The sequence below is a fragment of the Xylocopa sonorina genome, chromosome 16 (genome assembly GCF_050948175.1).
Source record: "Xylocopa sonorina isolate GNS202 chromosome 16, iyXylSono1_principal, whole genome shotgun sequence".
In the NCBI taxonomy this organism is placed as follows: Eukaryota; Metazoa; Arthropoda; class Insecta; order Hymenoptera; family Apidae; genus Xylocopa; species Xylocopa sonorina.
Window position 1 is genome coordinate 3,289,486 of NC_135208.1, and position 27,452 is coordinate 3,316,937.

Sequence of the window (27,452 nt, forward strand, 5' to 3'; positions counted from 1 at the left end):
GAAATAAACTCGTTCAACACTTTGACGCCCACTTTTCACTTCACGATCGCCCCAAAAAACACATTTTTCCACGGTTTTTCCCTTAAAAAAAAACTTTTCTCTTCCAGAAACAAATGACGGCTATAACCGTCGCCGTGACGGTTACAGCGGTCATTTGTCTCTGAGATACTCAAACGTTCCAAAGCGAAAAAAACCAACTAATACACTATCTGGCGTGCTGTCACTATTTTTCTACACGCGTTACTCGATAATTAAACAAACGAACGCATTGGTACGCTTCGCATTAACGCTGTTCTTTTTTTATTAATTAAAAATCCGCACGACGGCTATGACCGTCATTTGCGTATATAAGGATCTGACGGTTATAGCAGTCATTTGTCTCTGAGATACTCAAATGTTTGGAGCGAAAAAAAATCAACTAATACGTTATTTGGCGTGCTGTCATTATTTTTCTACACGCGTTACTCGATAATTAAATAAACGAACGCATTGGTACGCTTCGCACTAACGCTGTTCTTTTTTTATTAATTAAAAACATTCACGACGGCTATGATCGTCATTTGTTTAACTAAGGACCCGACGTCTATAGCCGTCATTCGCGTCAAAGTGTTAACGTATCGTTAGTCGACGATCTAGGGATTAGAAAACGCATTCTAGTGAGTTTATGGTCGTTGACCGTGGCGCAGATCGAACGAGCGCCACGAGCTCTAGGGTATTCGAAGCATTCAGGTACTTGAATACCTTTTTACTGATCGCACTGAGGGTCTAACAACAGCGAGGACTACTTCTCCTCCCTGAGCAGGGCCTCCTCAGCCTCCTTTCGCCTCGCTTTCGCCTCTTTCTTCGCCCGTTTCTTCTCCTCCTTCGCCAGTTTCTTCGCCTCCTTCTGTCTGCTCTTCTCAGCCTTCTCCTCCTCCTTCTGGCGAGCCTTCTCCGCCTTCTCGCGCTCCTTCTCGCGTTCCTTCTCCTTCTTCGATTTCTGGATCTCTTGGACCACCGAGAGCTTCGTGGCGGGTTGAGGCCTCTTCGTGCTGGGCTTCGTGGGCGTTGCGGTTGGTACTGTGCTCGTTTTGGGGCTTGGCGAGGTCTCCAGCTGAGTCACGATCTTTTGAGCGCATCTGCGGAACGGAAGTTCAGGGCGCGTCACGTGTGAGAGAATTGTTTGGTCTAAGAAGTTTAATAAGTTGGAAGAGAGATCATCTTTTTCTGTAATTTTCTGTCATCGATGACTGAAAATATAAATTAATACAAAAAGAAGCTATTTCGAACGCATCTGGAGAACGGAAGTTGATGGTGGATCACGTGTGAGAAAATAATTTGGTGTAGGAAGTTTGATAAGACGAAAGAGATCATCTTTCTTTTTTTTTTTTATAATTTTCTGTCATCAAAGACTGAAAATATGATTGAGAATAATTTATTAAATGAATAATTGCATCTGGAGAACGGAAGTTGACGATGGATCACGTATAAAAGAATAATTTGCTCTAGAAAATTTGACAAGTCAAAAGAGATCATCTTTCAGTTTTTCTTTCTTTTTTGTTTAATAATTTTTCTGTCATCAATAACAGAAAATATAATTAATTTGTGCAGTGATTGTTACTTGAAAATAAATTCTATAAATTGATGATCCTAAAATATTAACGCAGCTTCGAATCTCCTTGGAGTGCTTCAGGGTTGATAATAAATGTGGTGAAAATTGAATAATTTATTACCGTATCCTGGTGGATGCTTTTCCAGCACGATAGTCCCTCTGGAATTCCTTGATCGGTGGCAATCTGCGTTCACGGTTCTCTCGCATCACCTCCTCCTCCTCGACGACCTGCTGGATCGGGTCCTGGTACTCCTGAGCAACATTTTTAACAAAAATATTATAAAAGACACCTTTTCAAATTTTTTAAATAATTTTCGTTGCTTTTCTTCAGCAAATTTTGTTTATAATGACTGTTAAATTAGTTATGTGACATCTTCTTGCACTAATTTTATTAGTTACAAATGTTATTCTGTTATATTTCTTCATAAATAATTTTTCTTGAGCTCTTTAGAAATTTTTAAAATGATTGAAATAATTATCGTTGCTTTTCTTCAGCAAATTTTGTTTTATAATGGCTAAATAATATTAAATTAAGTATGTGACATCTTCTTACACAAATTTTAATAATTACAAATGTTATTCTATTACATTTCATCATAAATAATTTTTCTAAGGCTAAGAATCGTTCGAAAACAGCTCAAAATTAATTAAAACGAACCTGGATCCTCATTTTCATCGACTGAGTCTGCGAGCGTCTCAAAGTCGCACCGGAAGGTTGCCTCACTCGCGTTGGTTTAACGAAACTAGAGCTTCCTGTGCTGTTTGCCGAAGACGAGCTCGAAGAAGATACGGAAGACACCCCTGAAACAAGATCAGAGCCACATTTTCTTAAATTTCATCTAAATTCTCTTCTAATTATTTAAAATTCAGTATAAAAAATTTATTTAGCACAAGAGACACCATATTGCCTCAAAAATATACCAAAAATAATTTTTACAATATTGACAGATCCTCCAAAAATTAATTTAACACCATAGAACCTTCATAAGCTGTGCCATAATTTTTTAAAAAATATATTAAAAGTAATTCATGCAATTTTATCAACACAAATTTCACAGTAAATTCCAAATTTAAATACCTAAAATATTCTAATCGACTCTCTCAAACCACAATTTTACAGTATTGACAGATCCTCCAAAAATTAATTTAACACCATAGAACCTTCATAAACTACACCATAATTTTTTAAAAAATATATCACAAGTAATCCTTGCAATTTTATCGACACAAATTTCACAGTAAATTTCAAATTTAAATACTCTCGAGCCACAATACGAAAGCATAGCGTACAGAACGAACTATCAGAGTCGAACCAGCACAAAGTACGCTCGAAACCGGAAATTTCCCCAAGGATTTCACCGGCACGCGTTATTTTCCTCTCAGACCAGCGAGAATAAACGAAACGAGTGGCCACGTGCGCTTGAAACGTCGCGAGTTACGAACCAGAAATCGAGGACGAGCTGCTGGCCATGGAGTACAGGGACGCGGAGGCTGGGACACTTCCGGTTACCCATCTGCCACCTGGACCAGCCACCCCCACTGACGCTCCTGTTCTCATGTTGTACTCTGACGCGCTCTGAGGCAGCACCCACGACTTTCCTGACATTGAGTACTGGAAAAGGGAAAGAACAGACCGGATGTTGGTTACTGATGAACTGTGGTGCATGCTGGATGGTCGATTTTTAGTCTTCTGGTAACGACTTCCTGTTATTTCAAGGGTTTCTCTGTTCAAAGTCCGTTTAAAGAGCTATTTGTGATATTTCCTTTTTTTTTTTTTATTTAATGATGTCATTTGGAATACTTTGTGAATGTTTAAGGGTTGATTTTAATTATTTCAGAGGGTTGAAACTTGTGAGCAATTTAAATTCACTTTAAAGAGCTGATATTTGTGATATTTTCTTTTTTTTTATTTAAGAGTGTGGAGATGTACTTTGTAGAGGGTTAAGGGATGATTTTCAACCCTCTGTTAACGACTTCCTGTTATTTCAAGGGTTTCTCTTTTCAAAGTTCAAAATGTTCAATTTAAAGAGCTGATATTTGTGATATTTTCTTGTTTTCTATTTATATGATGTCGAGAGATACTTTGTAATGTTTTAAGGGATGGTTTTAATTATCTCAGAGTAGTGGTCCTCAACTTTGCAATTCTATTAAATATATCTCGAATTGCACTTGAAAAAAAATCGCAAAGGGTTAACAGAGTCGTGACAGAGTTTGTAAAATGTATTCGTCGAGTTTCGAGTCGATACGAGGGTGAAAAAATGGCGCAGAAGCTGAGAAATAGTTCCAAGTGTCGTTCAGGGAAGTTTGCGAGGGAACGAAACAGCTGAGAGGGGGTGTCGCGTGATTATTTGCTCTACTTACGTCTCGAGGGATGAGGGTTTGCTTCAGACGGAGGATTTTCGCCCTGCAAATCACGCATCGCAGGGGTAGAAGCCTCTGCGAGACCGCCATTTGTATCGTCTTCACGAAGCAACGTCTGCGAATCGAAATTAAATTCTAAGTTAGAAATTAAATCAAATTATTTGCAGACACTGTGCTCAAATCAAAATTAAATTCGAAGTTAGAAATTAAATTAAATTATTTGCTGACACTGTTCTCAGTTGTGTCGCAAAGAATTTTTTTTTTTTTAGTCGAATGAAAGTGAATGCTACTGCCTTTCACGTTCAACACTTTCGCCATTTGGGTTTTCACCTTTTTTTGGCGATTATGGTTTGCTGGGATTTGAATGTTCTGAGTCGTTACCCTTCATTTACGCGAATGTTCTTTATTTGTTGAAAGAATTGCTAGCAATTGTGTTTGGTTGTGTGAGAGTTCAATGTCTAGTGGTGATTTCATTTTAGTGAATTTTTAGGGGTAGAAAAGTTGGTTTCTGAATTTTTAGCGATGGAAAATTTGAGTTTGTGAATTTTCAGCGATAGAAAATTCCTATTCTCAAATTTTTAGCAATAGGAAGTGCTCAGTAATAGAAAATTTCCATTTCTGAATTTTCAGTGATTAAAAATTTCAATTTGTGAACTTTCAGCGATAGAAAATTTAATTCTCTTAATTTTCTGTGATAGAAAATTTTCTTCTATGAATTTTCAGTGATAGAAAATTTTCTTTCATAAATTTTCAGTGCTAGAAAATTTCCTTTTATGAATTTTTTGCAATAGAAACTCCCCAAGAGCAGAAAATTTCCATTTCTGAATTTTCAGCGTTAGAAAATTTCCTTTTATGAATTTTCAGTGTTTGAAAATTTCCTTTTACAGATTCTCAGCCACAGAAAATTCTCTTTTATGGATTCTCAGCGATAGGAAATTTTTATTTCTAAATTTACTGTGATAGAAAGTCCCCAAGAACAGAAAATATCCATTTCTGAATTTTCTGCGATAGAAAATTTCCAATTATGGATTCTCAGCGATGGAAAATTTCCTATTATGAATTTTTAGTGCTAGAAAATTTCCTTCTATGAATTTGCAGTGATAGAAAATTTTCTTTTCTAAATTTCCTGCGATAGAAAATCGCCAAAAACAGAAAATTGCCATTTCTGAATTTTCAGCGACAGAAAATTCCCATTTAAAAATTTCCAGCGCTAAAAAATTCGCATTTAAAAGTTTCCAACAACAGAAAATTTCAGCTTCAACAAAGATTCTCATCATCTGCAGCGAATAATCGATGAATTTACCTGCAAACCACTCGATGACCGCAGGGAGCCGTCTGCATCGTGGCTCTGGCGTTCACACAGATCACGCACTGCGAAATAAAGCGAGAACTAATTAAAATCCCATCTCTCGAGCCAGCATCAAAGTCGTTCGCGTGCTCAAACAGCGTTTACTCGAGCAAGGATCAAAGGAAAAATCCTACGAAGCCCTTTTGGGAGTCCCTGATTGGCCCACAGGACTTATCGTCCCGAATCTGCCTCGAAGGGGATGGTTCAGGCAAGGATTGGAAGATTTAAATAAATTCTGTCGCAATTATAATTAATTTAAATGTAATTTTAACTATTTTTATATTTATTCATTTATTTCTATTTTAATTATTTTTGTATTCATTTCTTTATTGACGAACACGATAGCTGAATAATATTTTTAATAATAAATTTGTGATTGTTGTAGTGCGTTTGAGGACGTAATTACATTAAACAGAGCTCGATCGTGTTTCCTGTCAATTTATTCGCTACATTATTGCAATTAATCTACAGACTGCCACCCTTCGACCACTATTTCTACTCCATCGCTACCAAAACTCTCAGCTACGACATCCACCACCTGGCTCATCCCATCATCTGACCTATGCAAACGTAAAACGCAATTTAATTCACCTTATTTAACGATGAGAAAGGGGAACATGTTATTAAACGTGAAATAAAAAATTAATAATAGTTTATGGTGTTAATGAGACAGAAAAAAATTAAATTTTTCACTTTGGAGAACCTATAACGTCTTCTATAATTTTTTATAATGCTCTGTGAGCATAATTTGACACTTTTTATAACTAAAAATTACCAAAATAAATGTTGTCAATTATAAAAAAAATAATTCTAATCACAAAAACAGCAGAATAAAAACTAATTCGAAGGATAAACGATAATACCAGCGCGTTGAGCCATGTTCCCCATCTCATCAGCCACTCTGCCCGCCATTTCCGGCATCATACCAGCAGCATTGCCCACCATGGTCCCCATAGTCCCTGCAAGGTTCGACAAACTCTCTTGCGCCTGATCTGAGCCATAACCAAAGCCATCAGCAGCTCTTCTGGCGATGCCAGCACTGGACATTGACATTGGAGTGGTGAAATCAGGCATATCAGGTGGTGGACCCATCGGTGGCATGCATGGTGGCCCATTTGGGGGCCCACACATGCGATCCTGAGGACTACGCTTCGCTCGAACGTTCACATCGTTGGAATTGGATTCTATGGCGCCTCCAAGCACCTCAGACTTATTTTTTTTCGACAGTTACAATTTTAGTTTGTGCAGAACTTAATTTGTGACCATTTTGGACTTTTTTCAAGCGAGCTGACTTATTTTTTTCCAGAGTTGCAATTTTAGTTTGCGCAGAACTTAATATGTGAAGATTTTGGATTTTTTTTAAATGTAAAAAGGCGAGCAAATGCAAGAATAATTGGTTATAAAAATTGTCAGATCCTTCGAGGACCTCAGAATTATTTTTCTAAAGCTTTAAAATTTTAATTTGTGTTTCTTAATTCAGAACTTAATATGTGACCATGTTGAATTTTTTAAAAATAAAAATAAGCGAGCAAATGCAAGAATAATTAGTCAAAAAAATAGCCAAAGGCTAAATTATTCAATTGAAAAGCTCAATATGAAACTTTTAATTTTTTTAAGCCTTACAATTTCAATTTACAATTTCAATTTATGCAGAACTTAATATGTGACCATATTGAATTTTTTAAAAATAAAAATAAGCGAGCAAATGCAAGAATAATTAGTCAAAAAAATAGTCAAAGCCCAAATGATAAACTTAAAAAGTCCAATATGGAATAACAAAATAAACTTCGCTTACAGAGAACCCAAGAAGAGCAATAGTGCAGGTAACAAGAAGAACCTTCATACTCGCTGGTTGACAACACTCGACACTGCAATCCCACATTTTCTTGCAAAGAATAAATAGTTTCAAAAACGAGATAAACTCGACCAGATAAAGCACTCATTAAAGAAAAAAAAAATCCCAAACACAATCATCAAATCACTTATTACTTCCACTACGACGTCTGCATTCGATTCAACCGGAAGTTACGACGATGCACGACAGAAAATTGCTCACTGACAAAACTCTATCGTTCATCTAACTCTGTTTTAATTATCCACGATGTTAATCATCACAGGAAATTAATTTTCCACTTTGAGTCACGCAATCGACGAGTTTCGATGCTTTTCAGTGTATTCAGAGTGAAAAATGGACGTTGGAGACGCTTCAAAGGGGGGAGAAATTGACGTGAGAGCAAAAGTTCGCAGGGGAGGAATTAAAAATCCGCGTGAAGTTGTTATTTTCGAGCAGAGTCGATTATTTTCGCGACGACAGTGACCTGAAACGGAATTAACACGTGAACGAAACGGATTTTCGATGGTCCAATGGACGCCCCTTTTCTGGTCAGCCGTTGAGCTTGAAAAAAGTTGCAATTTCCAAGGGAGATGCTCGTTCAATGGCTCGCGAAACTGGATTAATGAGCCTGACAAAGGCTCTGCGACTTCTGACGTCCACCCTCGATTGGCTATTAATGTTTCTATGGAGTCGACGCTCTGTTTCGATGCGTCGATTACCACCCTCGAGGGTTGTGGGGGTTGCTGTTGAGTGAGAGGGTTGAAAGAGACTCTGGTTAACATTTTTTGGTGCTAATTTTGTGGAATTTTGGAAAATCAGGAAGAGGTCAGAGGTTTGGATTGTGGAGATTTAATTTTTTGGGGTTTCAGAGTTTGGACATTTAGGTTTTTAAGGTTTGGAGCTTTGAGATTCAAGTTTTAGAGTTCTGAGATGGAATTTTCAAAGGCTCTGAGCTTTGAGATTCAATTTTTAGAGTTTTGGAGTTCAGAAATTCAATTTTTAGAGGTTCAACTGTCATACCTTGAAACTTGAGAATTTCAGATCTCAGAGCTACAATTTTCTAAGCACCAACTCTCAGAGCTTCAGCTCTCAAAGTTTGAAACTTCAAAGCTTCAACTTTCGAAGCTTGAAACTTCAGAGCTTCAACTCTCACAGCTACAGCTCTCAAAGTTTAAAACTTCAAAGCTTCAACTCTCAAAGCTTGAAACTTCAGAGTGTCAGATCTCAGAGCTCCAACTCTGAAACCTTGAAACTTGAAAGTTTCAAATCTCAGAGCTTCAACTCTCAAACCTTGAAACTTCAAAGCTTCAGCTCTCATAGCTTCAACTCTCAAAGTTTGAAACTTCAGAGCTTGAGATTTCAGAGCTTCAACTCTCAAATTTTGAAACTTCAGAGCTTCAACTTTCAAAGTTTGAAACTTCAGAGCTTCAGATCTTAAAGAGCCAACTCTCATAGCTTGAACTTTGAAAGCTTCAACCCTGAAAGCATCAGATCTCAGACCTTCAATTCTGAATTCTTCATATCTCAGGGCTTCAACTCTCATAGCTTTAACTCTCAAAGCTTGAAACTTCAGAGCTTCAACTCTGAAACCTTCAACTCTCGAAGCTTCAAATCTCAAACCTTCACCTCTCAAAGCTTCAAATCTCAAACCTTCACTTCTCAAAGCTTCAAATCTCAAACCTTCACTTCTCAAAGCTTCAAATCTCAAACCTTCACCTCTCAAAGCTTCAAATCTCAAGCCTTCACCTCCCAAAGCTTCAAATCTCAAACCTTCATCCCTCAGATCTTCAACTTTGCGTCTCCAACCTCCACCTCTCTTCTAATCTCCATTTCTCCTGCAAACCTTCTCAATATTACCCAAAGTAAAATAAAATCCACTGAAAATTGAGAATCCCTCACAAACAACGCCTTCATCTCACAAGGACGCCAGCAATCAAATTCTCTCCGCCAATAATCACCTCCACTTCCGGTAACATAACGAATTAGGCTTGATTACGCAGCAAGGAGGGAAGTAACGAGGTTACTCGGTGGTGGCTGCTAGAAAAGAGCTTTATCTGACTGGGACCAACTCAGGGACTCTGTGGGGTATTAATTCGATCGATGGACAGGCCATTTCCGTTCTACTCGGAATTTGTTTTATCCTGCGCTCGAATTAAACAGAAGCTTCATTTCTGAAGCGTCTTATCGATCAAAAATTGTCCAAATATGGTTCAAATATTTTTTAAACGTTCAAATTAATTAATACATACTCTGTTATTGACACATTGTGACACTGTGGTTGGTTAAAATCGACCATAATTGAGTGTAAATTATTCTTAGAAATATATAGAATATTTTCAATAAGAAATTAAAAAAAAAAAAGACACATGAGAAATTTAAATTACTTCTCTGGAGTAAAAATTTGGTTTGTAACACTGTTTTGCTTCTAAAATCGACCATAATTATAAATTAATGTCAGAAACGCATAAAATATTGTCAATAAGAAATTGAAGAAGAAGACACGTGAAAAATTGAAATATTAATTCTATAATTCACTCAGAAATACAAATATCTTAAAATTGAAAGAGAAAAATACTTGGCTCATAACTCATAAATCATAAATATAAGTAACTCACCTCGTCTTCCTGTGAAGAAGCCAGTTCTGGTTCGTTCTTCTCCAGCTTGGTCAACAGTTTGTCCTGAAACGAGACCAAATACCACATTCGTTAATCCAAGTGACATAAATTGATAGAATTTCATTATATTCGATAATATTAATTGAACTGTCGATCAGCGTACACGCATCAGTCTGTTCTTCTCGAGCTCTACGAGCCTTCTGGAACAGTTTCATCGAGACGATTGCGAAACACTGTAAACAGAGCTCGAGCTTCGATGTTTACTCGATCGTGAACGAGAGTTACTTTGGAACTTAAATGGAGTTCACTGAGAAGAAGAAGTGATTTACGATTTTATTAGTATTATAGTTTCATGCTAAGTGGTTTGCAGTTTTATTAAGAATTCGTAAAAGTATTATTATTGTTGGATATTTTTGGAGAAGAATTTTTAAAATTAGGGAGGAACTGAGAGATATTTTGGAGGCTTTGAGATTTAGAAATTGAGAAGTTCATTTGCAATATTTTTCTTCTTGGAAATTTTATTTTATTTTTCTTCTTATTTCTTCTCATTTTTCTTGAAAATTTATGAAGAAGTGTCTTTGTAGTAGTTTTAAAACTTTGAGAGGAGATTTAAGTTGTTTTCTAGGGGCTTTGAGACTTAGAAATTGAAAAGTTCCTTCGCAATATATTTAAAGCTTTGAAATTTAGAAATTGGGCACTGTAATCACACTAATTTTGGAGTTTTTAAATTTAGAAATTGAAGAGTACCGCCAATATATTTTTTCAGCTTTCAAACTTAAAAATTGAGAATTTTAATAACAATATTTTTGGAGCTTTGAAACTTAGAAACTGAGAATTTCCATTGCACTAATTTTAGAGTTTTCAGACTTAGAAACTGAGAATTGCAATAATATTAATTTTGGAGCTTCGAGATTTAAAAATATAGAAATTCTTTCGCGTTAATTTTGGAGCTTTGAGACTTTGAAATTGTGAAAATCTTTGCACTAATTTTGGAGCTTTCAAACTTAGAAATTGAGGAGTACCTTCCCACTAATTTTGAGGCTTTGAAATTTGGAAATTGAGAAATTCCTTTGCATTAATTTTGAGGCTTTGAAATTTGGAAATTAAAAAATTTCTTCGCGTTAATTTTAGAGCTTTGAAATTTAGAAATTGAGGAGTACCTTTGCAGTAATTTTAAAGCTTCCAAACTAAAAAATTTAGAATTACAATCACCCTAATTTAGAATCTTTGACACTTAAAAATAAACAATTGCCATCAAACAAACTCTGAAGCATCAAAACTCAAAAATCCACAGAACCTTTGCTCCATCTTCAATCTTTAACACACAGAAAATCAAGAACTGCTTTCATACTAATTTCGTACACTTTCATGAGCCGCAAAAACAGAATGTATCGCAACATTCTTCCATCTAATATCGTAACAACCTCCACACTATCTGCAGTAACCAATCGATGTCGTAATCGACCTTTTTCCTGCTCGTTTCTTGTTCTCACGGATGCTGCAACCCGTTCCTCTCCATCACGCTCGTTCGCCAGCTCCACAGTTCTCCAAATCGAGCAGCAAACGGACTTCAGAGTCGATTAAGTCCCTCGAAATCGCAGTCGAGTCGATTAACTAAGTTACACGCTGGAAATTGCTCGATTCACATTCGATACAGTCGAAAATCGACGGCTCTGGCTTTCGATTAGCTCGCGATTCGTCCCTTCCGGTTGTAGTCGAGGACTGCTGTGCAGGAAGACGCGTTCTCCAATCGAATTCTGGCGTCACTGCTGTTGTTTTGGAGATTGAGAGGTTCTCATATCGAGAAGTGGGTTTACAGTAATTTTGGAGCTTTGAAATTTGGATATTGAGAGGTGTGATTACACTAATTTTGAAGCTTGAGAATTTGGAAATTGAGAAGTACCTTGGCGCTAATTTTGGAGCTTTGAAATTTGGAAATTGGGAGTTGCAATTACACTAATTTTGGAGCTTTAATGTTTGGAAATTAAGAGTTGGAAACACACTGATTTTGGAGCTCTGAAATTTTGAAATTGGGAGTTGGAAACGCACTAATTTTGGAACCTTCAAACTTAGAAAATAAGGAGTTCCTTTGCACTAATTTTGGGGCTTTGAAGTTTGGAAATTAAGAAGTTTCTTCGCACAAAATTTTGGGCCTTTGAAATTTGGAAATTGAGAAATATCTTCGCATTAATTTTGGGGCTTTGAAATTTAAAAATTGAGAATTGCTATCACATAAATTTATAAGCTTCCATACTTAGAAATTGAGAAGTTCCCTCGCACTAATTTTGAAGCTTTGAGATTTGGAACTGAGGTGTACCTTTGCGTTAATTTTGAAGCTTTGAAATTTCGAAATTGAGAAGTTCTTCCGCACTAATTTTGGATCTTTCAAAGTTAGAAATTAAGAAGTTCCCTTGCACTAATTTTGAAGCTTTGAGACTTAGAAATTTTTAACTTTCTTCGCATTAATTTTCAAGCTTCCAAACTTAAAAATTGAGAAGCTCTTTCGCACTAATTTTCGATGCTTCCTTCCTTAAAAATTGAGAAGTTCCTTCGCATTAATTTTCAAGCTTCCAAACTTAAAAATTGAGAACTACCTTCGCACTAAAGATTATAGAAATTGAGAACTACTTTCGCATTAATTTTGGAAATTGAGAAGTTCTTCCGTACTAATTTTGGATCTTTCAAAATTAGAAATTAAGAAGTTCCCTTGCACTAATTTTGAAGCTTTGAGACTTAGAAATTTTTAACTTTCTTCGCACTAATTTTCGATGCTTCGTTCCTTAAAAATTGAGGAGTTCCTTCGCATTAATTTTCAAGCTTCCAAACTTAAAAATTGAGAACTACCTTCGCACTAAAGATTATAGAAATTGAGAAGTACTTTCGCATTAATTTTGGATTTTTGAGCTTCCTCTTCCGCAGATGAACCGATCGAGTCCACCGACCTCGCAAAGAGGGAAGGAAAAAGAGGCAGGCAAACTCGTGGCACGCGTCATGCTCGAAATCCTCGAAGTACGCTTTCGATTTCTGCCAGTTTGCTCCCGCGCCTGTTGTCCACCAGTGAACCTGGTCCTCTCAGTTTTCGTGGCTCTTTCGATCGATATGGTGGTGCCTCTGTTCCTCGCCTCTATCATCTGTCGTATCGTCGTCGTCAGAAGAGGTAACGATCATTCTCTTCAATCGTTAATTAAGTAAGTTTGATCGTCAGAAATTTCCTTTTTTCGTGCTTCGAAACGATCTTAATTAAGTGAGTTCGATCGTCAGAAATTTTCTTTCTTCCTGCTTGAAAACGATCTTAAAAATTTTTGTCATTCATTGGTTAATTAATTAAGTTCGACGAGCAGAAATATTCATCATCAAAATTAGAGTTTCAATTTTTCGAGCTTCAGAGTTCAGAGATTTAATTTTTAAAGGTCCACAGCTTTGAGATTCGATTCTTAAAGCTTCAGAGTTCAATTTTTAAAGCTTCAGAGCTTAGAGTTTCAATTCTGAAAGATTCAAAGATGTGAGATTCCATTCTGAAAGGTTCAAAGCTGAGAAATTCAATTCTGAAAGGTTCAAAGTTCAGAGATTTAATTTTTAAAGGTCCAGAGCTTTGAGATTCCATTCTTAAAGTCTCAGAGTTCAGAGATTTAATTTTTAAAGGTCCAGAGCTTAGAGTTTCAATTCTGAAAGGTCCAAAGATGTCAGATTCAATTTTTAAACCTTCAAAACTGAGAAATTCAATTCTGAAAGGTTCAAAGTGCAGAGATTTAAACTTTATAGCTTCAGATCTCAAAATTTCAACTCTCAGAGCTTCAATTTTTAGCTCAAAATCAGAAATATTCATCCTCAAAATCTTTCACTAATATAAAACAATTTTTAAAACCAAGACATTTAAATTTTGATACATTTAATAGTTGTTTCTTGTTTTTGTTAAGATTATTAAATAATTGATCGATGCAATGACTAATAAAATAGTCACTCGTCACTGATTACAGAGCACTAATGAAATAATTCGATATAAAAAGAGTTAATTACTTAAGATTAATAAGAGTAAGTCCACGTGTTTCTTATTCGTGTTCAGATGTCGCTCTGATCAGTAATTTGAAGCTTAGAGTTCGTCTGCTCTTCAATTTTTTCTTGTTTCGTTGCTAATTAATTAAAATTAGAGTCATTAACAAAATAAAATGAGTGAACAAAGATAGAAACTATAAAAATACTCTTTTTCTGACTATTATTAACCAGATTACAGTTATTTTAATTTCTACTAATTATTTGGTTTCACAGAATTTTGAATTTGGTGAAAAAGTGTGTTAAAATGATTTCGTCGAAAAAATTGAAGGTCTGTGTCGAGATAATTGGCACAGAGAGCTGGTGTAACGAATTTCCCACGGACAGAAGAAAGTAGAAAGTGCTGTGGTCCAGAAATTCCAAAATTTCCGCGCGCATGAAACCTGTTACCTGTCGCGGTGCTCTCGATCGTAAAGATCGACGCACTTTCCAGCTATCTCGATTTGCATCGCATAAATTAATCTCTTGTCGTATTTATAAGAATAGTTCTCAACAAATTTTCAAAAAAATTAACCCAAAAATACCCAAAAGTAGTTAAATTAGGACCAACGACAAAATATTCCAGATATCTCGTAAAATAGTTGGACGAATTCTGCAAAAAAATTATCTAATAATCTTCAGAAGTAGCTTAATTAAAACCACTAAGAAGTGTTCCAAAAGTAACTCAACTAAACCCAAAAAAAAATTCCAAAACTAACCGAACTGAAATTAAAGGGCAACAACAAAATATTCCATAAATCTCATAAAATAATTGACCAAATTTTGCAAAAAAATATTCTAATAACCTTCAAAGGTAGCTTAATTAAACCCACTAAAAATTATTCCAAAAGTAACCCAATTGACGCCAGAAAAAATTCCAAAAGTAGACCAACAGAAATTAAGAAAGCAACAACAAAATATTTTATATATCTCATAAAATAGTTGACCAAATTTTGCAAAAAAAAATCCTAATAATCTTCGAAGGTAGCCTAATTAAACCCACTAAAAATTATTCCAAAAGTAACTCGACCAAACCCCGAAAAAAATTCCAAAACTAACATCCAACAGAAGTTAAAATAAAATTGCAAAGCTAGCTCATTGAAAAATGGTTTTACATTTTATCCTGACAGAATCTCGGTCGATTATGCGAGTTAATAGCAAGGTCGCAAACGAGCAAACAATTACGCGACACGACAGACTCGCTTAAATCATCACAGTGCCTCGTTTCCTCGAAGAATGTCGACATTGCTCTGTTCACTTCCTCGAAAACGATTTCATTTCCCTGATTTTTCACCACCCAGTGTTGATAAACGATTGCTCCACGGCTGGCAGGAGTTTTCAGTGACTTTCACTGCGGCTAACACCTGCATCTTTGTATTTTGTTGCGTCTGAAGATCGAAAGTGAGCGTTCCTTGCAACTGAGGCGTGCATAAACGAGAGCAACGCTTCTGGTCTCGTGTTTTGACTTCATTTTAGAGACTGAAGATCGCTTAATAAATTTCTGTGAGTTTATTTAACCCTTTGCACCTCAAACTATATTTTTATTTCATTTTTAATAAGCCTCTGCTATTTTTAAAATTCATTTGAATTTTTTAAACTTGCTTTTAAATTTAAACAATTTTTGTGAGTTTATTTAACACTTTACACCTCAAATTATAATTTTATTTTATTTTTGACAACCCTCTACTATTTTTAAAATTTATTAGAATTTCTAAAACTTTATTTTAATATTTCTTTTCAATTTTTAAATTTATTAATGCGATGTGATAATTAATAGAGTGTTAAACTATTGATATAAATTTCTAACAACTCTCTACAAATTTTTAAAAATTCCTCAAAGCTTTTAAAATTCTATTTTCACATTTCTTTTCATTTTTTAAATTTACTAATGCGATATAATAATTGATAGAAGGTTTAATTATTGGTGTAGATGAATAAAATGATATTCAATTGTGGGTGTACCTTAAAATTACGAATTACAATATGAAAGTGGTTCCAGGAAGTGATCGAGAAAGTCGATCCACTTAACATTTCGTCAGAGCCTTAACAGTTCCTTTTAAGACACGTGGTTGATAAAAGAAAGTACCCTGGCGACATTCACGCGCCATTTTCAGGTTCAATGTCGAAGATGGCGTCCAATTAGGGCTGCAAATCTTCACGAGAGACTTTCAAGTAACCACCATCGAAATTTCTTTTTTTTCAGGCGAGAATCCTCTGCATTTATCGCCCCTTCCTTATGGCACCTGCTCGTATTGCTGTCCAATCGATGTGGATCGAGATATCGAGTTCGTTTTGTTCACCAGGTACATATTTCTCCAATCAAAATCCAAATAAGTGAAAATAAAGTTTGTAATTATTTTTATAATTTTTTTTTTTAGGAAGAATCCAATTTGTGGCGACATATTGAACATTTCTGACCCATTTTCTTTGAGAAGAAGCAATTTTGATGTGACACATCCAACTGTAATTTTTATTCATGGATACAGCAACAGCATAACTGGAGGAGGCGCTGCTGCCATTCGAAATGGTACTTTTAGAATTATTTTTTAGTATTTTAGTTCAGGTTCTCACGCTTTGATCTTCATTTTCTCACGAGAACTCGAGAAGAGCATTGTTTGGTGCGATCAGATGATATAAAGTTTCGAAATCTATCGTTTTATCTGAGAAAAATTGCTTCAAGCCATGTTTAATTCCTTTCACTTGGTTTAGATGAAGAAATCTTTTAGATGAATCATTGTGAACACACCTTAAACCTTTCAAATACAGTCAAAGCATATACAAACACATTGACAGTTCAATAATTATTTTATCTTCTTAATAAACTGAAAATTTTCAATTAATATTCAAATTTGAACTATTTAATTATTTATCGTCATCATTAATTATTTATACATTAATTAATCTCTTCTAGTTTATTTTTAAACCTTCTGAACAGAGCTTAAACATGTTTCAACACATTGACAGTTCAATAATTATTTTATCTTCTTCGCAAACTGAGAAATTACAATTAATATTGAAACTTGAACTATTTAATTATATTTATCGTCATAATTAATTACTTAAACATTGATTAATCTCTTGCAGTTTATCTAAAACGAGGAAACTACAACGTAATTTTAGTAAACTGGGCGAGATTGGCAGGGTTGCCATGGTACGTGACAGCAGTGCGAAACACGAGAATAGTCGGCCCACGAGTCGCCTTATTGGTCAACTGGCTGGCCAATCAGAGAGCAGTGTCTCTGTCCAGCTTGCACGTGATTGGTTTCAGCCTTGGCGCTGAGATCGCTGGGTTTATGGGCAAAGCTTTGGCCCCTCGCAAGGTAAATTTAAGTGAAGAAATTAATTAGATTGCGAGTAGAATTCTAATCTTAACTTTTGAGTGCGTTATCATTAAAATTTTGTGATTATTCTGTTATCAGCAAGCTTTTAAATAGAACCAAATAAGTTCTGCTGACATCTGATCCATTAAACTCTGAATAACTTCTCAAATTCTTTTCCAAAATTAAATTTCTGTAGCCATATATCAAGTAGAACCCTAAACCTAACTTTAGCATGCGTTATCACTTAAATTTAGTGATTATTCCACAGTCACCAAGCATTTAAACAGAACCCAATAAGCCCTACTGACATCAGATCCATCGAACCCTGAATTATTCCTCAAAATTTTGTCAAAATTAAATTTCTATACCCAAATTTCAAGTAGAATCGTAACTCTATCATCAGCATGCCTTATCACTTAAATTTAGTGATTATTCTATAGTCAGCAAGCATTTAAACAGAACCCAATAGAGATTAATAAGTTCTACTGCAACCTGATCCATCAAACTCTAAATAATCCTCAAAATTATCAACTATTCCATTAAAAATTTATTTAAAACATCTCTAAACGAAGTAATTAACTAAAAATGGTGGATAATAGGTGGGAAGAATCACAGGATTGGACGCAGCCTACCCTCTGTACATGAACACAGGCACAGACGGGCACTTGGCCAAAACAGACGCCATATTCGTCGACGTGATCCACACAGATGGCGGTCGTTTCGGTTTTCCAGAGCCCTTGGGTCACGTGGACTTCTATCCAAACGGTGGCAGGCCTGTGCAACCTGGTTGCAGTCTGGGCAACATCATTCGAATGAGCCTGACAAGACTCACAAATCAATACAGTGCGTTTCTGACCAAACCAACCCACTTAAACTCGTCATTTTCTAATTAATCTTGGTTTTTATGCCAGTTGCGTGCGGACACAATCGAGCATGGATGTTCTACGCAGAGTCAGTGAGAAATCCAACAGGATTCCCTGCGAGCAGGTGTCCAAAATGGCATCCAAGCGTCCCAGTCAATTGTAAATGGACGCCAGATGCGCTGATGGGATTCGCAGTGGACCCAAGAGTCAGAGGAAAGTTCTATTTGAGGACCAATGCGCAGCCACCATACGCCAGAAATGTCACTGGGTATATTGGAAAATGATCTGATCGTTTGGATGAACCGAACGAGTACGTCGAAGCGTCTGAGTTTTCGTCAGGCGTGCCTTTGATTTGTTGCTGAACGCTCGAGCACGATGTGAACTGGCTCTTTTGATTGGTTTGAGGGTTTCTGGGGGATTTTGGCAATGGGTGGGCAATTAAGAGTGTTAGAGGCGAGAGAAAATTGCTGTTGGATGGGGTCCAATGCTGAGTGCTGGTTTTATTTTGCAGTGCTTTCTGAGCAGATTTCATATTTTTCTTTGCGAAAAGATGCCTTTTAGATAGTGTTTTTTATTTTAGAAATAAAGGAAAATCAAGTGACACATTTGGTTTTTTTTTAAATTAAAATTATGCATTTGGAGAATGCATTTCTTACAGTTAATTTAAGTTAGAATTTGCAATTTTTATTGATGTTTGTTGAAGCCAAAATTTGGTCCATATTTTTCTTTAGCTAAATTCTTTTTAATTTAGAAATAAAATCGTGGCACACTTGGTATTTTTTTTAGCTTAGAATTATTATATTTTGCAATTTTTATTGATGTTTGTTGAAGCAAAAATTTGGTCCAAATTTTTCTATAGCTAAATTCTCTTTAATTTAGAAAGAAAATCGTAGCATATTTAATTTTTTTTTTTAGCTTAGAATTATTTAGTAATTTTTATTGATGTTTGTTAAAGCAAAAATTTGGAGATTTTTGAGTGAAAAAATAAAAGAAATATTTAGAATCGTTGACGAAATTTCGTCTGAGTGTTTCAGAGATTCCAATCTCTCATTGTCGCATTGACAAAAACCACCCCCGCAGCCTCTTCGCTTTTGTCCCGTTTCGCGAACAGTTCGCGATCCATAAATCCTTCCATTTCCAACTCTGCTTCGAAAGCAACCCTTTTCAGTCGAGTTTCGTCCCTTTGCAACCCTTTTCACTCCAATTTCACCCCTTTCTGATGATTAAAAATTCAAACGAGCCAACGTGACGCTTTTCAAACCCACCCCATCGATAAATCGAACCTAAAAATTGGAATCTGTTTCTAAAAAATATCGACAGTTGGCGGAGAAGTTGAAACTTGGAATGTTTGGATGAGAAAGTGCATCGGATGTTCAGAGAGGGTGATATTTCCGGTGGAATCAGAGGGGCTCGAGTGGCCAGAGGACCCTCGAGGATTCGAGTCGACCGGAAGTTTCGTAAGGTGAAGGTTACGTGACAAGAGGAACTTGTTTTTGGAGATAAAATTCATTCAGCTTCTGAAAAGTTGAAGAGGATTCAGTCTTTTGTGAAGTAAAATTCATTTGATGGTATATCGTTTGGAAAATTCAAAAGGAATTCACCCTTTTGCAAAATAAAATCCATAGAACTTCAGATAATTAAGAAAATTCCAATGGAATTCACCCTTTTGCAAAATAAAATTCATGGAGCTTCAGAAAATTTTGGATAGTCAATTTTTATTCATCCACTTGCAAAATACAATTCATTAATTAGGAAAATTCATACAAAAATTCACTCTTTTGTAAAATAAAATTTATTCACCTTCCATTAGCTTGGAAAATTCAAATAAAATTCATACCCTTGCAAAATAAAATTCATTCAGCTTCACATAAATAGGAAAATTCATACAAAATTCACCCTCTTGCAAAATAAAATTCCTTCATCTTCACACAACTTGAAAAATTCATGCAAATAAAATTCGTACAACCTTCAACTTGAAAACTTCATACAAATAAAATTCACACACCCCTCAAATCGCCATAAAATCCACCCTCAACTAACTCCAAACATAAATTCTCTCATCGTCAAATTAAATAAACAGTCGAACAAGAACCCATCGCATTCTAAGTAAAAAATTCGTCTCGACGATTTAGGTAAGCGTTGGAGCATCGAAGCATCGTCTCGAATATTGAGAAGAATCCAAGCAAACTCTTAGGGGAGTATCTCTCGAGAGGCAGCTTAAGGGTGTGCTTATTGTTAGATGAATCGTGGAGCCTCGCAGAATAGACTGAAAACCCGATGAATCGATGGATGATTTATGCAAAGCAGAGAACTGTTTGTCCGACTATACTTCTTAGACCACCTGACCTTTCGTTATTGCGCCATCTTCGATCGCGAGTGGCCACTTCCGCCCTTTAAAAATCGCTCGCTACTCTCAAGTATCTACCACGTCCACGCCAAACGTTTACAAATATTTTTAGATATCAAAACACGACAGAAACGCAGTGAAAAAATTTCTAATTAACGAGAAAGGTCGCTGAAATTAATGTGTGAAGTATGAAACTGATCAGTGCAATGGTTGTGCTTTAAAAAATTGTTAAAGTCGCTCGCTACTCTCAAGTATCCATCACATCCACGCCAAACGTTTACAAATATTTTTAGATATCAAGACACGACAGAAACGCAGTGAAAAAATTTCTAATTAACGAGAAAGGTTGCTGAAATTAATGTGTGAAGTATGAAACTGATGAGTGCACTGGTTGTGCTTTAAAAAATTGTTAAAGTCGCTCGCTACTCTCAGGTATCCATCACATCCACGCCAAACGTTTACAAATATTTTTAGATATCAAAACACGACAGAAACGCAGTGAAAAAATTTCTAATTAACGAGAAAGGTTGCTGAAATGAATGTATGAAGTATGAAACTGATCAGTGCAATGGTTGTGCTTTAAAAAATTGTTAAAGTCGCTCGCTACTCTCAAGTGTCCATCACATCCACGCCAAGCGTTTACAAATATTTTTAGGGACCAAAACACGATAAAAACGAAGTGAAAAAATTTCTAATTAACGAGAAAGGTTGCAGAATTGAATGTGTGAAGTATGAAAGCGATCAGTGGAATGGTTGAGCTTTAAAAAATTGTTAAAGTCGCTGGCTACTCTCAAGTATCCATCACATCCACGCCAAGCGTTTACAAATATTTTTAGGGACCAAAACACGATAAAAACAAAGTGAAAAAATTTCTAATTAACGAGAAAGGTTGCAGAATTGAATGTGTGAAGTATGAAAGCGATCAGTGGAATGGTTGAGCTTTAATAAAATCGTAAAGGGCACAGTAGAGGCGATATAGTAGAGGCGACGAAATCTTGGGATCTCGAGACGGTACTCAAGGGTCAGTGAACCCAGTGTGCTGAAAAATTCACCAGCGACAGGTCGATAACGATCGACGACCTATGCTGAGGTTATAGATGACCCTAGTCTTGAAAGAGCAGGCTGTAAAGACTCGAGCGTCCACGTTTCTGTCGTGCAAGTCCCTCGAGTGCCATGGCCAGTCGCAGAGGAGACTTCGAGGACCAATTCTCGCATTCAATCAAAGACCAATCATCGCACAACGCCTCAAAAATAGTCACTGGCTATTTAATTAATTATAAAATTAGATATAGCATCGAAGACGATGACAATTCTGTTTAAAAATAGAAGAACACTGCTAAGAATAGAATTGTGGAAGTTGAAGGCTCATAGTTGACGCTGGAGGCAGAGAAACGGCTCATTAACGGCAACCATAAACGTCACGTGCTGTCACTTGTCCCTCTCGTCCCATTTCTGCTCTATTTTTCTTTCTTTTTCGTGCACACGAGTCGAGAAACTACTGTTTGCAGACTCCATGCGTGAGGGCCATTAAAGGTGCCACTGAAATGCCAGCAGTTCTGCTGGAGAACGTTTCGAGAGATCTGGTTGGCTGTCTCTGGGGACTCGTTCGACTTCTCGAACGTTTCGTTTTCGTGCTTTAAATGGACCATCGTGGGAAATAACTGTCGATAAGATTTTATGTAGCTCTGATATGAAATTCGAGATTGAATCGTCGATTTAAATCTTGAAAATTGAAAAAATGGTATTTAAAGATTAGGATTTGAATTTGAGAGGTCTCAGACGTGGAATACGCGACGAAATGGTTGCTTTAAGTTTTAGAAATTAGAAAGATTATTCTGGTCGCTTAGAAAATTGTAGAATTCGAATTTGAGAGGTCTCAGACGTAAAATATGAGAAGAAATGGTTGCTTTAAGTTTCAAAAATTATAAAAAATCTTCTGGTCGCTTAGAAAATTCTAAAATTCGAAATCGAGAGTTCGAAAATTAGAAAGATTCTTTTAGTTACTTAGAAAAATTGTAGAATTCGAATTTGAGAGGTCTCAGACGCGGAATATGCGACGAAAAGGCTGCTCTAAGTTTCAGAAATTAGAAAAATTCTTCTCGTCGCTTAGAAAATCTAGAAATTCGACTTTAAGAGTTCTCAGACCCAGCAAAATCGTTCCATATCGTTAAAAAAAATTCTGCACGATGCATTTTCCATCCGTTTCGAAGGAAACGCGGAGACAATGCGTAGCAACCCCTGCAGGAGGCCATTAACGACCGCCAGAAGGGTTGGATGCACCGAATTATGCCCTCGAGCGAAGAACGAACCGCCATTGTTCGACCAGAGCTCGCATTTATCACTGCAGAATTCTGTTTCTAATTTTCAGTGGCGAGATTGTTCGAAAGTGGGACGAAAACCGATTAATGGCGTCCGTGGAGGCGGGTCGTTTGATTCTGGGCTGGATTTTTCGTACGAAATCCTCGAAACTTTTTTCAAGCTGTTAATTAAGAAGAAAGGCTCTGATTATCGTCGCCAGGCTGGCACTTTTATCGTTCTCGTGTCGCGGAGATAAACGGGCGCATCCTCGACAACAACGTCGTTCATTTTTAAGGTCACTTCAGAGAACGAGTGCGAGTGTGCGCTCGAGAGGGCCTCCTAAAAACTGGAGGGCCAGGCTTCGCGGTAATTACAGCTGGGAATTATTCAAAGCGACGACGGATCAACTGGTTTGTTTAAAATAAATAAATTCCAAAATGTCCATGCTTGGCTCGAAAATTGTGAAATTAATTTAAAATTAACAAATGTCAGTCGTTTCTAGCAATTCAGGGGTATTCACAGCACCCACAGCAGAGAGCAGAGGGTGCAAATACGTCGACATATTCAAAAAAAATAAATAAATTCCAAAATGTCCACGTGTGGCTCGAAAATTGTGAGATTAATTTAAGATTAACGAATATCTTAGTAGTCAGTCGTTTTTAGTAATTCAGGGGTATTCAGAGCACCCACAGCAGAGAGCAGAGGGTGCAAACGCGTCGACATATTCGAAAAATTATTAAAATTGCTTCTATATTGCTTGAAATTAATTAAAAATAACAAATATCTTGATATTTTAGCAGATAACTATTTTTCAGTCATTTCTAGCAATTCAATGGTATTCACAGCGTCCACAGCACCCATAGCAGAGAGCAGAGGGTGCACTCACATCGACATATATTCAACTTCTCAATAATCTCACTATTTCTATTTTTTTTTTTTTTTATTCTTTTTTAACAAGTAACAAACTTATTCGTTCAATTGAAGATTTAAGTCCCTCTATTTAAAATAAAGGCACCCACAGCAAAGAGCAGAGGGTGCAAACACACCAACACACTCACCTTCCTCCAAATCCCACAATCTTTAGTCCTTTTTTCCATTCTTTTTTAACAAGTACCAAACTTCTTCATCCAACAAAACATTTAAATCTTTCAATTAAAAAAAAAAAAACGACACAAAATGGCGATGTCTCGCGTAAATAACCCGCAGAACCAATGTCCAGCCAACTGCACAAGCCTCGAGGAACGCAACGAAACCGGAAAGCCGCATCGATCGGCATTTCTAAGGCTCTGAGAATTACATGGGGGCTCATGCGACCGCTCTAAATGGCATTAGCAACCCCCAACGCTCTTGCACGAGGTCGTCGACCGCGTCTCTTTAATTGACCTTGTTCCGTTTGCGAGAATGGCAGAAAAAAATGCACAGCCAACGGCTTCTAAAAATGGCACGCGCGTGCAGAGAGCACGTAACAAGGTTCAATGCCACGCAGGAAGTTCATTGGCGTCGCTTTTGCTCGAAGAACTCGATTTAAGATCGTTCGAATTGGCAAAATTGTCCGGACTTTTGCTGGGACTTTTGTCGTCGTCTACACTCGAGGAACTCGATTTGACATCGTTCGAATTGGCGAAACGATTGGAAAAATTGTCTGCAGTTTTGTTGAACGTCGAAGAATCGATGGCACGCGACAGGAAGCGTAATTTTTCGCGGGAAATCAAGATGGACGTGTCTGTAACGCGTCTCTGAGGGGTCGTAAAGTGGTCTCGCGATTCACGAGGGAGATTGCGAGCTATCTGGGGTGAGTTTAACCCTCTTTCGATAAACAGAAAAGATTTGAACTTGGAATTATTTGAATTTACCATTTAGTGCTCGAATTTCGAAGTTTTCTTCAATTTTCACGAGCTCAGAATAATTTTATTAATTGATTAAACACGAAAAAAATAAAATAGAGGAAAATTGACGTGTGAAAAGGGTAGAATCGACAGTAATCGACAAATAGAAAAGAATTGAGCCTGAAATTACTTAAATTTACCATTAAATCTTCGAACTTCAAAGCATTTTAACACGAAATGAATAAAAACAGAGGAATATTTACCAGTAAAAGGGTGGAAGCAAGAGAAATCCTCGAAAGAATCGCAGAAAAGCTGCCATTTAAGGTTCCCCTCCACTCTAAGATCTCGATCTTAACGTTAGACTAGCGTGCACGTTATCAGTCGTGTTATTGAGTTACCAAGTCCTTCGATCCAAGAAGGACTTGACTTTCCACCAACTTTTACCTGCCACTTCTGCGCACACGTGTTTACTGCCAAGGTTGAGGTCCAAGGATCACTTAAAATGGCTCCTTAAAGGTTCAAAGCTACCAAAACCAACTTCCACCCACAACCAACCAAACACATTTCATTTAAATCAACTTAAACAAAATTTTAAACATAAAATAGCACTGCAATTAATTCCACGTAGCAATCTCAACATTCTGCGACAGAAATTACCATCAGAATGGCAGAAAGCAACGCAGAACCACTCGCTGAGCCAAAAGTCAAAGGTGAGCCAGTGAAATATATTTTAATAAAAAAAAAAAACGTGACAAATGCTTTAATAAATAATTATTTCGTATTGCAAGTTGAAAAAGGTGTTAAATGGAACTCGAGTGGCCATTGCAGTGGCTAAAAATCTAGCAGAGGGTCGAGGAAACGCGAAACGAAATTGCACGTTGATCCTTGAGCAAACGAAGGGAATTGAATAGCTGATACAACGTTGGAAACTCGTAGATTGCAGCCAGAACCGAGCTGACTGGAAATCAATACTCATACACAGTGTTCTGGGCTGACTCTTCGTTGCAACCAGCGTCTCAGAGCAGCTTTTTCGTCGCTGGGGACGGTTTTTGTGACGCGAAATGCGGTTTCGAGGGTCGACGAACAGCTGAGCGGGGATTAATTAATTACATTAGCGTTTGGGACGATGCAGAGCCAACCAGCGAGCTATGATCGCGTTAAACAAGGGTAATTCGACCCTTCCTGAAACCCACCCTCTTCAGAGAGCCCTGTTTTCTGTGGCCATCGCGTCTCCTGCTGAGAAGTCGCCTGAGTCTTTGGTTATCTTCGAGAGAGACGCTTTCGAGCTTTCAACGTGATGTTAAAATCTTCTTTTTACTTCGTCTGTCACGTTAAAATATGTAAATGTAGACTTCACTGAGATGAATCGATTCTTTAAAAGTGTATTTTGGGTGGATGCAGCAGTGATCGTGAAAAATTGTGTAGATTGTTTGCTATTTTGGATTTTATGTGCTGGTTTTGTTTTAGAGTTGTGTATTGAGAAGTAAGAGACGTGTGTGTGAATGAATTTTGTTGTGGATAAATTTTAAGGGATGATTTATGGGGATGATTTCAATTTTTAAGTTTCTGATTTTGATGTTTCTTAGTTAGATTTGGAATTTTTCTAATAATTGATAGAAGCTTTAAACTTAGAAAAAATTAAAAATAAAAAACAGAAAATTTGCATTCAAAGTTCCTTAAATCCCTTAAAATTTTAATTTGATCCCAGAGTCACAATAAAATTAAAATTTATAGAAGAAATAAAAACTGCAGCTTCTATTTTTAAAAAAATAGCAAAATACACCTTTCATTAAAAAAAATCGCAATTTTCGTGAGCCACAGCTACGATTAATTATCCCAAGAATAATTTCCACGCGGAGAACGCAAGGAGCTTTCCTCAGATTCGATGCAGAAGAAGGCAGAGCCGTCTGAATAAAGCTCGCCTGGATATTTCAGGGTGCTTCGTAGCCGTGGAAGCTGAGTGAAAAAATAATGAGCACCGATGAGCGAGGGCGTAGTGCTATTTCGAACGGAGGAATCAAACCCTCGCGTTTCTTTATGCAGACGAGAGGAGAGAGTCTTCTGAAAGTCACAACAGGTGGACGTGAATGGCTGAGAGAACAATGCGAGGGCCTCAAGAAATCTCGATGAAAAAAATATCTTTCTTCAGGAAAAATCAAACGAAATGAAATGAAATATGTCGAATGTGACGCTGAAAATTTATACAAAAATATCTGAATAATAAATATTATAATATATAAATTCTGTGAGTTTGGTGTGATTTTCTTAACTAATTGTATGACTCTTTTTTGTGCTAGGTAAATATTAATGAATAAAAATGTCGAACACTGAAAGTTTATAGAAAAAAATCTGAATAATATTATGTACAAATTCTGTGACTCTGATATCATTTTTTAACTAATTGTATGACTCTTCTTTTTGCCAGGATAATAACTAAAAATGTTATCTTACAAATAGATATAAATATTATATAGTAAATAACAAGAAGAGACAGCAAAAATTGCAGAGCAATAGTTAATACAATTGTCACTAAAAATTTTATCTCATAAATAAATGTAAATATTAATGAATAAGAAGAAGAGACAGCAAAAGTTCCAGAGCAATATTAAAATTAATATAATTATCCTTTTAAGTAAAGGAGGGAGTTATCAGTGAACAATTTTCAAAATTCAAGAGATAAAAATTGAAAAACCAATATAATTGTTCTTTTAAGTAAAAGAGAGAGTCATTATCGAAAAGTTTGCAAAGTACAGAGGATAAAAATAGAAAAAACTCACGATCTTATGATGAAGATGCTGCAGCTCCCTCTCAGTGACCCTCCTGCGTGACAGCTCGCGTTGTTCTCGCCTGTACTGGCTGTACTTGTAGAATAAATACATGCCAGGAAGCGCAAGGACGACCAGAGGCTTCATCAGGGTGGCCCTTCCGCTTGCGCCACGGACGCGAGGCTCTGGGGGCTCGTCGAGGTCCTCCAGCTGTGCTGCACCCTCCGCTGCAGCTGGTACCGCTGGCATGGTCGA

General features: G+C 36.6%; 3 protein-coding genes across 3 annotated transcripts; 1 reads left to right on the top strand and 2 right to left on the bottom strand.

Annotated features, from left to right (window-relative positions):
- Positions 1 to 751: 751 nt before the first annotated feature.
- Positions 752 to 27,452, bottom strand: LOC143431071 (uncharacterized). The gene is made up of 8 exons (XM_076907577.1): positions 27,210 to 27,452; positions 9,750 to 9,812; positions 5,256 to 5,323; positions 3,953 to 4,067; positions 3,035 to 3,203; positions 2,250 to 2,392; positions 1,713 to 1,843; positions 752 to 1,118 (listed from the first exon to the last, which is right to left on the bottom strand). The coding sequence occupies exons 1-8, from the start codon at positions 27,444 to 27,446 to the stop codon at positions 782 to 784; spliced, it is 1,263 nt and encodes a 420-aa protein (XP_076763692.1). The 5' UTR covers positions 27,447 to 27,452; the 3' UTR covers positions 752 to 781.
- Positions 5,747 to 7,149, bottom strand: LOC143431097 (uncharacterized). The gene is made up of 3 exons (XM_076907611.1): positions 7,096 to 7,149; positions 6,164 to 6,509; positions 5,747 to 5,860 (listed from the first exon to the last, which is right to left on the bottom strand). Exons 1-3 carry the CDS (start codon positions 7,141 to 7,143, stop codon positions 5,844 to 5,846), a joined length of 411 nt encoding a protein of 136 aa, XP_076763726.1. The 5' UTR covers positions 7,144 to 7,149; the 3' UTR covers positions 5,747 to 5,843.
- LOC143431084 (pancreatic lipase-related protein 2-like) lies at positions 12,849 to 18,245 on the top strand. Its single transcript, XM_076907598.1, has 6 exons — positions 12,849 to 12,906; positions 15,982 to 16,081; positions 16,157 to 16,305; positions 16,863 to 17,098; positions 17,698 to 17,941; positions 18,010 to 18,245. Exons 1-6 carry the CDS (start codon positions 12,849 to 12,851, stop codon positions 18,243 to 18,245), a joined length of 1,023 nt encoding a protein of 340 aa, XP_076763713.1.